At 45.4% G+C, this 13420-nt stretch overlaps 2 protein-coding genes across 5 annotated transcripts in view; both read left to right on the top strand.

The window, feature by feature from the left end:
- The first annotated feature begins 2254 nt into the window (after positions 1-2254).
- dhh (desert hedgehog signaling molecule) lies at positions 2255-8228 on the top strand. Of its 2 annotated transcripts, none has more exons than XM_037457382.2 (4): positions 2255-2335; positions 3943-4382; positions 6293-6554; positions 6676-8228. In XM_037457382.2, the coding sequence occupies exons 2-4, from the start codon at positions 4074-4076 to the stop codon at positions 7473-7475; spliced, it is 1371 nt and encodes a 456-aa protein (XP_037313279.2). In that variant the 5' UTR covers positions 2255-2335; positions 3943-4073; the 3' UTR covers positions 7476-8228. The 2 variants fall into 2 exon arrangements, with proteins under 2 accessions (XP_037313279.2, XP_037313278.2); XM_037457381.2 differs by lacking the exon at positions 2255-2335 and adding an exon at positions 3339-3596.
- Positions 8229-10617: 2389 nt separating this feature from the next.
- kmt2d (lysine (K)-specific methyltransferase 2D) overlaps positions 10618-13420 on the top strand; it is a 28068-nt gene continuing 25265 nt past the window's right edge. For 2 of the 3 annotated variants that reach the window (XM_062564615.1, XM_037457548.2), the window contains exon 1: positions 10620-11336. The gene's annotated coding sequence lies outside the window, so the exon portion shown is untranslated. Of the gene's footprint in view, positions 11337-13420 lie in introns of all 3 variants that reach the window. The other variant, XM_062564617.1, reaches the window with a different exon arrangement.

Raw genomic sequence — 13420 nt, 5'->3', positions numbered from 1 at the left:
ATGAACAAAAGATACGCCTAAATATGTGCCTTCAAAATTCTTCTCGGTGCTCTGGGTAACTACCCACAATTGTGGATGTGGTTCCTCAAATCCTTCCATCTCTTGACTGACATCAGGGCTCTTTGGGGTCTGCAGCATCACTTCCCGGACTACTTATTCTTGACATTGGCTGTATGTTTGCGGCATTTGTCCTGCTGCAGAATAAACTTGGTGCCAATCATACTCCTCCCTGATGGTATTACATAATGGATATGTACCTGCCTGTACCATTAAATCTGACGAATATCCATTCAAAAAAACGTCTGTTTTGCTGTTCACCCAGTTTTCAATCTCTAACACAGCAGTCGGCGGTGCAAGTTTGCACTTTTTCTAGACTTGGAGGAAATGGTGAACAAGTTTTCAAGGTTTATTAGAGGACAACTGCAGAAAAACTGCAATCAGTGTTATTTCATTGTTTCATGATTTGTGTGTCTACACAATGTAACAACCCTACATATCCCTTAACGTTTGAATTAGTTGGGGAAACACCAGGATGGCAGCTCTCCCTGCAGCAAAATATAAAGGGTGATAGCAGTGCAATCAAAGTGTCCCAGCAGTCCCATTGGGTGACACTCCACTGGGCAGCATGTCGGGTGTATCGGTGGCAAGGCAGGAGACTGGCAGCTTGTAACGGGATGAGATATGCTATCTTTATTGTCAAAACATAAGAATGAAGAGGGGGGGGGGAGGGGGGAAGAGACAAAGATTAGCTTTCCTGACAGTCGGCCATTTGAAGTCCGTGCCAGAGTGCATTAAGGACTGTTATTCTCTTGTTTGTACCCTCGCAAAAACCCAGCCACTCACAGGAAAAGGCGAGACTTGCCCGCTAATCAACTGATAACGGGTCACACTGTCCGTATGCCATTGCTGACCGCCATCCTGCGTGCACACTCATGGCACACTTTATTCACACACTTCACTGCTGCGGGTCTTTGTTTCATTGGATACGTTTAGGATAAAAACCCATTACATACTGCCTATATATATATATATATATTTCTATATGTAAGCTCATGCTTGTTATCTTTTTTGACCTTTGACCTGCTTGTCTGGGTCCAGGAAGTTCCACCCTTCTCAGTCTATTGTCCACTTCTGTGCCGCATCGCCCCAACTTCAACTCACCGGAGCTCCTTTTCACAAGGCCACGCGAAGGCATAGCGACGCTAAACCTGTCCATGTGAACCTAAGACATCACATGACACACGGGGGTTATAGGTGTGTGGTTAAAAGTAGAGCATGGCAAGTTCAAAAGGTTACGATCCATTGATCCGGAATCATCCCGTGTGTGCTGCCACATCAGAACGCACCACCCTGCCTCTTCCTGCACCGATAACGTGGTGAGAGACAGTGGATCGGGCGGTGGGCCGAGAGAAAAGGACACGCGTGTGTGGAGAAGGGAGGGAGGTGGTTAGGTGTGGGTTCCCTGACCCCCCCCCCCGCCCAGCCTTCTAACGGCCTCCATCCGAGGAAATGGATCAGCTCCAGAGACAAAACAAACACTTGATATGTCAAAGCCAGCGTTGCTCTAAGACACTGATGCCAGTTTTTTTAAATGACCGCATCCTTCTAATAAATAAGACCTTTGCCGTCCCCAATGGTCTTTGGCTCTATTTGTCGATATCTTTTTTTATTGGCTTATTTTAGGGCTGCGGTCAGTCACACTCCACAGAAGAAGAAGAAAGGCGTGTGCTTTACTCGACCATGAGCAGGTGCTAACATGAGCGTCCGTTTGGAGAGAACAAAGCAGGGTAGGCTAACCTAGGCAGGAAAAGATCTTGCTGTCTACGCTGTGGCTTTGCAGGAAACCCAACCATTCACCCGGCGATGTACTCCCATCCTGAAATGGGGGAGTGAAATGCTAAGAGCCAAAAGGAGGCAGGGGGAGGATGGGGGTACCAAAATATAAGCTAATAAGAATGACTTTATTTCCATCTCCGAACTGCAGATGTTTGCTTCCTTCCTTTGCCTTTTATGTCAGATGGAAATCTCGCCTCCGTCGTGGCTTTGAAGAGAAACGTCTGTGTGGTTCATTGTGTATCCGTGAAAGTGTTTGTAGCTTTTGTTTTCAATTGAGTCATTCCCTGCATTTGTCATGAAGGCTGATATCTCTCATCTGCTCTGCCTGGAACCAGACTTGAGCCTTCTTCCATGTTTACCATAAGGACAGGAAGATGCTGCTTTGCCTTGCCACCCCTCCCTATAACATCCTGGGTTCTTCTGGAAACCTACCAAAGAAGGATGCCTTTCCATGGTCACTGGGGTGCTCAGTGACCTCTTCGTCGCACAACGGATCATCGTAAGTGCTGTTTTACTTGAAGCACAACATGAGAAAGTTACCCTTTTTATCACTAAGAAAGTATATTTTCATATTGGATGAGAGCGTAACGGAGTAATGATTAAACGTTGAGGCATTCTTAGAACGCAATCGCATCAAACCGAGCTACACCACAGGCACGGAAACGTCCAGACAGTGTACCTAGCAGCTCTGTTGTCACTGGGGCAAATATTCTCTCAAAACAAAGTCACTGTCAAGAAACCGACCACAAATTATTAAGTCTTCAAGTGTTCCAGGAAGCTGCAGATAGGATGGGGACGCACTCCGACCTTCGGGATCCGCCGTTAATTTGAGCTTCCGTGTGTGATTACACATGTCAGAACCCCAAGACACAAGGATGCCTTTCTTTTCTGCGCCCCCCCCCCCTCTTTGGAAGCGATCTGACATATTTTTATGACTCCCAGCCATTGTTCTGAGACGGATAAAAATAATATGTTGCTGTGGTCGGTGGGTGTTTCCAGTAGAGAGGTCTTGGGTGCAAAGGGGGGGTCAGGCTGGCTCCCCAAACACAGGAAGACAGCACTGTAAGTCTGAGTCAGGGGGTGTCAAGGCTGGACACGTGCGTTCCCTCATAGACCCTCACCTTCAACTGCGTCTATTAATAACATCAGTTGAACTCTCCGCTCGTGGTGGCCGGGATGAGCTGACAAGGGCAAAGGCAAGGGCATGTTGTTATTTCAACTGACTTTTACTGTAAACCCACCCGCATCTCCTATGCCATAGAAAGGGTGCAGGTCGTTGGGACAGCTTTGGTTAAGTAGTACATACTTGGTTTCATTTCGTAGTTTGATGCGGAAACGTTTCCAAAATGCTCTGTAACTAACCTTAAATAATTAATGATGTGGGGAGGGGGGGGGGGTGGAAGTGGGGGGGGGGGGGGGGTGTCAACACGAGTAGGCTAATCATACGTCCTTTGTAACGCTTGAATTGGAGGCGTGCGCTGTCGCGGTGGGAGCGCGCGGAGGAAGGGAGGGCAAACTCCTCCGGACTCTAAATAAGACCCAATGGCCGGTGCAAGGTGGCCAGGAGCTCTGAGACGCGCCCGGAGACGGTGGGCGAAGGAGGGAAGGGAGAAAGGAAATCTCAGGGGGCGACATTTCTCTGGATGAGAGGCCAAGAGGATGAGAGTGCCACGGAGGCGTCCATAGGAAATACAGGGAGCCGCGGAGGGTTTTTTTTAGTTTTTTTTTATTGCGCGTCTCGTCTCGTGGAAGGATTCGCGGTAAGTGGCGAGAACCTTCGCCCCCCCCCCCCCCCTTAAAAAAAACACCTGCGCCGGGGCTAGTAGACTGTGAAGATGAGTTTCAGCTCGCAAGAGGCTTCAACGAAACTCCTAGATGGAGAAATCGACCTAGTTTGTCACTTATTTGAATTGCTGGGTGTCATAGAAACTTCATATTTCAGGCAATTATATCATTCATTTCGTCATAAAGAAAGTGCTAAACTATGGTCAAAACAACTGATTTGTATTCTAAAACCTATTTTTATCACGAGTGAATAAGAAGAATAAGAAGGAAACAAAAACAAAAATGTTTAATTTCTCTTTTTTTTTTTAAATTCATCATCAGCTCTAATGACACCTGATTTGGAATGGACCCAGATTCGACCTTCATTCGCATGCTGCTGCACACCTGGACCCGGGGAACCACTGTAGGCACGGCGACGAGTCACTGACTCCTGGGAGCCCCAGCCCTCCCCAATGAAGCAGTCCCTGTGGGCCCGTCTGGCACAGCTCGGCCTGCTCGCTGCGTGGACCTGCGTGTGGCTGGTCCAGGGATGCGGACCGGGCCCCGGCTACGGCATCCGCTCCAGGACCAGGAGACTCACGGCCATGCGCTACAAGCAGTTTTTCCCCAACTTCTCAGAAAACAACCTCGGGGCGAGCGGGAGAGCCGAGGGCAAGATCGCGCGCAACTCCGAGCGCTTCAACGAACTGGTGTGCAACTACAACACCGACGTTGTCTTCAAGGACGAGGAGAACACCAACGCGGACCGCTTCATGACCAAGGTGAGGCCGGTGCGTTGTAGTTAACGCTGTTCCAGCATCGCAGGTTATGTTGCCACCGTCCCCGGACGATACCAGGTGAGTAAACTGAAAGTGATGCTCTCCCTTTCGGCGTCTCTTGAACCTTTTCCAGCCAACTCCTCTGCTGGATAATTGATTAACCACATTCCCACCATGGGGACAGGTATCGGTTTACTGCTCATGCCCTGCTACCCAGCATGGCACCGTCAAGTCAAATCATATAACCCCATTCCTTGTTTGCCTTACGTTCCCTTGCCAGGCCCTTAACACTCAAACAACTGTTCAACACAGAGTTTGTAGGTTTTAAACAAACTTCCCCTCCCTTTTCTTGAGATAAGAAGATCAGGATGTAATTCAACACTAGACTTTAAGAGACTGCCTTTCCCTTCAGGAACATTTCCTTTTAATCTTTAACCAAAGTTTGTTATTGGAAATCAAACCGAGCCGGGCTCTCAGTGGCACTTAATCTCAAACTCCTTCATGTTCACCGGGGGGATAGGTGCCCACATTCAAATCTCATGCCCAGAAAAAGTAACCGACGTCCCAGAGCTCTGGAGGCTTTTTGAATGCACTGCCGAGACTGACTACAGGGGGGGGGTCCTGACCCCCTGCTGCCGCTTTCTGTGATTGTTTAGGATAGAAATCTGTGTTCCCTCCTCGAGTGATTGGTTCCGTGATAGAAACCCGCGGGCGTACATGTATGCCCAGCCTGAGTGTGTGTGTAAGTGACCCTCTTTTGCCCAGATGTGAAAGACGCTCTTTATGCGTCATTTGGAGGCTCGGAGAGGGGGGGGGGGGGTCGCCTATACGGAATTCTCGCCTGCTGAAGTAATGCCACCGTCGGAAAAGCGACTATTGTAGTTCTGACAATGAAACGCCTCTCTTCAATGGCATCGGCAGAAAAAAAAATTGTAACAAGTTTGTTTTCTGTCCTTCTCGCTTTCTCACTCTTGCTGTCACATTCCCAAGTCCGTGCCCATACATTCTTGCCCTCTGGCCTCTCTCTTTCCTCCCAACCTAGGCCCTACACTGCTTTCTTTTCACACAGCTCTTTCTCACCCCATCTCTTCCGCTCACACTCTCGTCGCTTTCTTTAATGCTCCTCTTTCAAAGCTGAGCAGCGACAAGAGCTTTATTCCATCGAAGGCAATCAGGAAAAAACTGTCCCGGAAGATGACAATGAAATGTATCATCTTGTTCGCTGACGTTGTATTTTTGCACGGCCGTGACAATGCTTCACTGTACCATCACGGACCACGGGGGTGTTAAGAGTCACTGTGCACATTTCTGATCTTCTGAAATTCTGATCAAATGTCTTGGGTGAAACCAAGAACACAAGTGCTTGGAACAATCTGGAAGGGGCAGAGAATGGCCTTGATTATTCTGTCATTTTTCAAAAAGGCCAAGGAATGCGGCGAACTGGCTACAGTAGCTCTGTTCTGGTGCTCTGATTGTTGGTGCCAGGTTGATATGGCCTTTAAAAGAGAAGAGGAGGAATTGTGTGATGATGCCAGCAGACAAACAATCACAACCCGGGAAGCCTGACAACGTTGAAATACTGGAATAATTGTTCTTGTGTTCGTGTTCTTTACCCAAATACTTCTGTGCACTGAGGTGTACTACAGCCGGCTTTCATACTGTACGTACTTGTACACGAATACGCAGTGGCGTCCGATTTGTTAATAAATGACTGAGGTAGTAGTTCACTACTTGTTGATAAAAATCTCAGTTTCCAACATTTCACCAAATAGTGAAGACAGTTTCTAACCTCTAACACCAGCTTCCTGTTACTTATCTACCAACAAACGTGTCAAAAATAATATATCTACGAGAAGCGGATGTTGACTTTTTAAAACTGAACACCTTTCTCCTGTGTCCCTCTCTGTCTCCAGCGCTGTAAGGACTGTTTGAACAGGTTGGCGATTGCAGTGATGAACCAGTGGCCGGGGGTCCACCTGCGTGTGACGGAGGCCTGGGACGAGGACGGCCACCACCCCCCCGGCTCTCTACACTACGAAGGCCGGGCCGTGGATATAACCACCGACGACAGAGAAACGGAGAAGTATGGCCTCCTGGCCCAGCTGGCTGTGGAGGCCGGCTTCGACTGGGTCCACTACGAGTCCAAATATCACATCCACTGCTCGGTGAAAGCTGGTAAGTCGTCATGGGTGGAGGTCACGCAGGCAACTGGGATGATTTCAGGGCGGGAAGACAAGAAGCCCAAATCAATCTGCGTTTAGCCATCGTGGCTTTTTTAACGCTCATCTTCCCACAGATCACTCTGTTGCAGTGGAAAAGGGAGGCTGTTTCCCAGGCTGGGCCCGGGTGACGGTTGCCGGAGGGGTGCAGAAGAGCCTGTCGTCCCTGGCCCCCGGGGACCGAGTCATGGCCCTGTCTGGGACAGGCCAAGTCGTGTTGAGCCAAGTACTCTTGTTCCTGCACCGGGACCGCGAAAGCTGGTCTACTTTTCTTTCTCTGGAGACAGAAGATGGCCGTCGACTGGCCCTCACGCCACATCACTTGGTCTTTTTATCCTCGCATTGCAGACTCGACAGCAGCGAGTATGAGGCTCAGTTCGCCGGCAGGGCCAAAGCCGGGGATTGTGTCCTCATCCATACGGCGGAGGCTCAAGTACGTCCATCTCGAATCGTCTCAGTCTCCGAGGAGGAGAGCGTGGGAGTCTACGCTCCCTTGACAGAAGCTGGATCCGTGTTCGTTGAAGGAGTGCTGGCATCCTGCTACGCTCTGATGGACGACCACAGACTCGCACACTGGGCATTCGGACCCGTGCGACTCCTCTCCTCATTTGACCACCTACTTTGGGAGGAGACAAGACACGAGCCGCTGACGACGGACAGCGAATGGGCTCGCCTCGAGAGTCGCCGCGGCACTTTGGCCGCTAAGGACACAGCAGGTGTTTGTGCGAATAACAGCACTCTGAACAAGCAAGGGCATCCGAGCGAAGCTCCGAGGACGGGAACGAGAGGGACGCAGACATCCGAGGTGCACTGGTATGCAGAATTACTGTACAGTTTGGGATGGGCGTTTTTAGACTCCAACTCATTTTACCCTTAAAAGCCTGAAACAATTCACACTATGTCACTGCGTTACAATATTTACCCTAACACTTTCTTTTCTGTAATAAATTAAAAACACTGGAATGGCTTGCTTTCCTTTTTTCCCTATTGTCTGAATAATAATGATACGGGATATTTGATAAGAGATTTAGTTGGATGAGACAATTCATCTGTGCTGGTTAATGTAAATGAAGAATATGATACAGTCCAAAAGGACTGTATCATATTCTATTTGTACATCAAGTTACTTCTTTTAATTTCAGTCATTACATATATATATATGTATAAATATTATTTTAATGGGATATTAATTCATTTTCCCAAAATACAATCTTTATTTTTGTACTCTTTGAATCATAATATATAAATGCTTCATTGTTTTATAATAATGTATGATCTAACATGTTGTAGAACCAATAAAAATGTAATTATAATAAGCAACACAGGAGAAAATTGAGTCAGCGAAGCTGGTTTTTCTTTTGCTTGTTGAGCAGGACTGAGTGTGAAACAGCTGAGTCATGTGCAGAAAGATTCTTTCTGGGGTCGTAGTCGGGTGTCATGTATGTCACAGTGTTCAAGAGCTCTGTGGAGATTTATTCCAGAAGGCTGGTTAATGAACAGCCCGGATGTACTTAATATTCCTCACACTTTGCCACCACTGGGTCAACGTTACAGACTTTATCACATAGCTACTTCAAGGGAGATATCAAGTACCTTACAATCTTAGAGGATAACGTTGTGTTAGTAACTGCTGATCCATTTAGTACACAAGTATACTTTTGATTGAGTAATACAGTTATTTGCTAACAAAGAAAAATATATTTTGTGGCAACAAGACTACTGGTCTTCTTTTACAAAAATGCAGTTTTCCTGTTACAACATTTAGTTAATTAATATTCTGTCACTTTAACCTACTTTTCAAAGGTTCAGAATGTGTGTATTCATGACAGGTATCAAAAGGTTATACGCCCTCTGGTGGAGAAACCGATACACAACCTGTATTTTATTTCACAAGTTTTCTTAACCCTTGTATAATTACTACACTAGATTAGATAGAGTGTAATTCAACAAACCTTACATTTTTGATACTTGTATTTTGTTGACAGTGTAGCCGATGTTTGATTCGACAATTAAACACAAAAGAGAAAAGATATTCAGAGAACAAACTGCAAAAGTGGCCCCAAGTATTTCTCTGTCATCTGTAAGGTATTTAACTGTACAAAATTGCAATACAATTGTATTCTCGTGTAACATCTGTGGAGGTATTCTAGGGGATTATCCTTGCAATACAGGAGGCAGATGGGAGAGCACTGGTCATGCTGTCTGGCCAATAGGAATGGCTCTTTGTCCTAATACCGTCCTCTATTTACGGCCATCGGCCAATCAGCCACTGTCTTCAACCCTGTCTCAGCCCCCCAAAATCTAATCCAATCTTGCTAAAGCTGAATGGGGAGTTAACTAATCCTGTCAGTGGGACCAGTAGTAACCTATTTTCAAAACTAAAACCTGCATGCACTATTCAGGTACTGAGAGCCCCGCATTTAGTGATAAGAAATATATTTAAGTTTGTTAAATACAGATCAGTGTCAACAGGCAAGAATTATTACAAAACGTTGTTATTCCTCACAGGACACACTTGGACTCGGTCAAGTTTTTTCTGCTATTCAAATACCTTCCAAAACGACTTAATTATTCAAACAATATGACAAGAATATGACAAATACCTATGATTATTATAATACTACCATTTTATTGTTGTCATCTGGTTCCTTTTGGAACTGCTGTCTTCTTTTTTAAGCTTTGTTTGATTGAAGCCCAAAAGTATTATTGTCACTTTACCGCCATCATGTAAAAACTAAGACTTTAATCTAAATTCTTTTGATGTGTAAATCATTTAGAAGGCAATTCTTTATTTAGTTGCATAGAGCTTTAAAATACCAAACTACTTTCATCCTGCTGAATGAATTGTTGTAACATTTTTCTCAAAAGTGGTTTCATGTGAGCCCTGAGGCCTCCTGATCGCGCTGCACATTTGCATTACGAGATATTTCACAGTGCAGGGTAAGCTGTAGATCACCCTGGAATGGTGCTTGTTCACCACTTGAATAGCAGATAATATAGTGGAATGTATTTTTGCGTGATCACCTTTGAAACAGTTAATAAGGGTTCAGTTTCAGCCCGAGTGCTCCATTTGCTATTTGGCACTATGGGACACACTTATTAACCAACATCCAATGACATCCAAGTTTGACATGTATCGCTTCTGTCTTTTTGTGCACAATGTGGTCCATGTGGAGGTTTGGTGTTTCAGAGGTATATTGTGCCTCATGCAGTGGGACCCTTTCATTACCACCCCCAATTGTGATATTGATGTATTGATCCCTTATGGGGAAAATTCTAGGTGTTGTAGCAGCTCAAGAAGAGTGACATTAAGATATAGATAATGAATAAAATATGTTCAGCATGTAGTATGTATCTACAATATGCCTGTGCATTGATTGAATCCATAGGACTATCCGTAATTTTAAATGAAAGGTCCGACACTGATTCATGTGAACTGATTAATCATGGAATGGATGGTAGCACATCATCGTCGTTAATACGATGATGTGGCCACATATTGCCAGGGTTCAGCATGACACGCAGGTGATCTGGTTTATGGAGGTCATAACCTGCTAAAACGTAATTGATTAGCCTCGCTGCTTTCCCTCCAACCAAAGGCGAACTTTATAGCAGCAGGAGAGTACAGCATCAGAAGCAAAATAGGTTATTAGAAGCCCAGAGAAAATGCACTGACATGTATTATGTTGATTGATAAAAAAAAATGATTGTAAGAAAAGAAAATACAACGAAATCATTTAAATCGTCGCTGATGAATGAACAAAACAAATGCCACCTTCTGTGAGCATGTCCAAGTCGCTTATGTTCCACAACCATAACAATCTAATGAAAAATGGCTTCCCCGGATTGCAAAATGACCTAATATCTAATATAAATTACACCATAGTTCAGTGGACAGTGCACAGATTAAATTGTGCCGTGTGCAAAAATGATCGGCTTCGCACACCGTTGAACGTGGCTACAACACATCTTCTACACCGGTGTACATTTTGTTGATGTTTTTTTCGCATGAATACATGTTTGACGTAGCTGTTATTAGCTAGCACAGCTAGCAGCAGCAGCTAGCCACTCGGCGGAACAGCCGTGTGCAGACGCAACGCAGTTTAGAGAATTGAAGCGATCCTAGTGACCCATACAAGGGTACCCATGCAAAGTTAAGCTGCACATTTAGGCGATTCGTCTTTCGCAGTGGACTGAAACCAAAAGAAAAGCTGTATTTACTGTCGTGTCAACAAAGTTTGTGGCTGTAATCTTCGGATGCACTGTTTTGTGCAAACTTGCTGCCGCTTTAACGACCTCGGTGGAGAGATTCCAGGACGGAGCGGAGGCTAGCTCCTGATAGGTTGTTAGCCTTCGAGCTAAACCCACAAGCAAGGAGCCAGTTAGCTGGGGATAGTTTTGGATTCACTGCCTGAAGCTGCGGAGCCCTTGCTGCGACCGGTTGAAGACACGTATCGGTGCTTACTAGTCCCCCGGCAGTAGACGACCACTCGATATAAAGCTGGAGTTGCTGGTTAGCTAGCTAACTAACCATAGCAGTACCCATCTAGTTAAGGAGCTAGCTAGCATCACCGCACAGCCTGCCTTCCACCGAGGTGCACTTCCCCCACTCTCCCTCCAGCCGGCTAGCCGCAGCGATAGTCCGGTACATAAAATGAAGGGACCATCAGCCTTTTGGGAAGCTGTGTGGCTGTTTGGATTGCTGTGATGTACGAGGAGACAATATCGTTTTTTTGAGGTGAGCTGTTTTTATTATTGCCTATTTAAACTTCTATCAACAGACGGACCTAAAGACACACCAACCCTGACCTTAGACCGGGTAGTGTTAGCTCTGCTATCGGTAACATTTAGCTAGCCGTTAGCTTTGACCAGATGGGGGCTGTCTATTTGCTGGAAAACTAGCTATGTTACCTGGCAGCCAACTTTAGCTTGAAATATAGTTCACGTTGGTTGTGTTCAAGTCACGGTCCATATAGTAGTCGGTCGACGTTTTAAAAGTACATGTGCCTGCGCATGAAGCTGAATGTATATATCGTAGTTTGGCCTCTTCCGGACACTTTGTTGCTACGTCACCATTGGTAGTTTTGAGCTTTTCCATTTCAGCCGGTCGCCACTGACACGGACTAGACTATTTGCTGGACAAAATCCCCCCCTTTGAAGTCGATGTTTACATTGAGGAATAGTGCATAGCTTTGCAATTATACAACTATAAAATCTAATTTACTTTTATCGTGGCACTCCAAAAAACCGTCTCTGCTATTGACGGATATTAGCAATTAATAATCAAACGTTCACCGCGAAAGTTAATTCGTAGCGTTGACACTTTTAACGTTAATCTAGCTAGCAGGATGAACTTCACGCTAGCCACCATGTCATCACTTTTCCCCTGAACATCGCCATTCCGCTTGAACGTTATCGGTTAGGTTTTGCACGACTTGGATTTGACGTGAAGTTTGTTGTCGAGAACTCATTACGTGTCCAGCGTTGCTGCCACCGAATGCGGTCCTGACAGAGATTTAGTTCACACGCATCGTAGAAACATTATTTTTGTCCATGAGAGTTGCAACTCTGCAACAACGTTGGTGCCATTTGTTAAAAATGGTTTCAACTTGGTGCCATACATTGTGTCGGTTATGGTAGCCATGCAGGTACGGTTCATTTTATGTTCGGAGTTAGGGCTGTTGTGTAAAGTACTTCCTCGACCGGCATTCAAAACACTCTTAAATGGTATGAACAAAGATGCACATGTTGTGATCGGTTTGACGTTGTAATGAATGGCGTTGGGAATCTTTTTGTTGTTGTTTTTTGTTTTAATTTCTGCTCCTGTGAGTTGAAAACAAAAAGTGCGCTCATTGTCGGACTGGGGTCTGGTTTCAACTGTTGTTCGGTGCAAATGAATAGTAAAAAGGTTTCGGGATGTTTGATGTCGTCGGCGCGCAGGATGAGGAGCGACGGCCCCGGTTTTTGTTTTGCAACTGACTAAACACTGCGAGACACTAAGCTGGATCTATATGTCAAATCCACCGTCACGCGTATTGTCTTTTGAGTCCAATAGATCAGAACATAGCGGGCCAGCGTCGACTCACGAAGGTTTGTCGTTGTGTTTTCTAACGTTTGGAGAATGACGATGGTGTATATATATTTTTAAGATCGTTGAGGCTGTGATATACCGTAAGTAGAATATAACACGAGTGATACAAGCCGATTTCTCTTCTTTTCGTGCCTCGTGTAAACCGCACACACGAGTTGGACCGCATGACATGGCTTCATATGATGATTGCGATTGATAAAATATGTGGTGAAACCTTTAACGGTTGTTTTTCTAATTACGTTATCTTTGTTAATGGCGTGACTCCGGCAGCGGAACTATGCTGCTTGCGACAAAGGTTCTGCACGAAACGAGCTGTGCTGCAACAGGAAGTTCAACACACGGAAGTTGTGTTTTCTTTGTGTGTATACCGATTTATGCTTGTTTTATTTGGGAAAACACCATTTTAGTTTAATCGTTTTGTGCTTGTTGGCGCTGTTGTTTCGCCGATGTGGATTATGCATTACCTGGTAAACGATAACTCGAATTCTAAGCGCGGTTTCCGATTGCGCTGTTTTCATGAGCTCGATTGCATTAGTGTGCTAACGATAGTCCGATTAACACTAGGAACCCGTTCAAAGTGAGAACTCCCGAGCTATGTTTAATTTGTTGCGTTGTTTATTTTAAGTCCTAATGTGTAAAGTGATGTTGGTTGGACAGTGAGACTGGTGTGTAGTATGTGGACCTTTGGGGATTGATTTTATGATGTTAAACTTATGTTGGCCAACTATAAT

Source organism: Pungitius pungitius, chromosome 1 (genome assembly GCF_949316345.1).
Source record: "Pungitius pungitius chromosome 1, fPunPun2.1, whole genome shotgun sequence".
Classification (NCBI taxonomy): Eukaryota; Metazoa; Chordata; class Actinopteri; order Perciformes; family Gasterosteidae; genus Pungitius; species Pungitius pungitius.
Note: the sequence above shows the minus strand (reverse complement) of the source record. Positions and strands in the feature narration are given on the sequence as shown.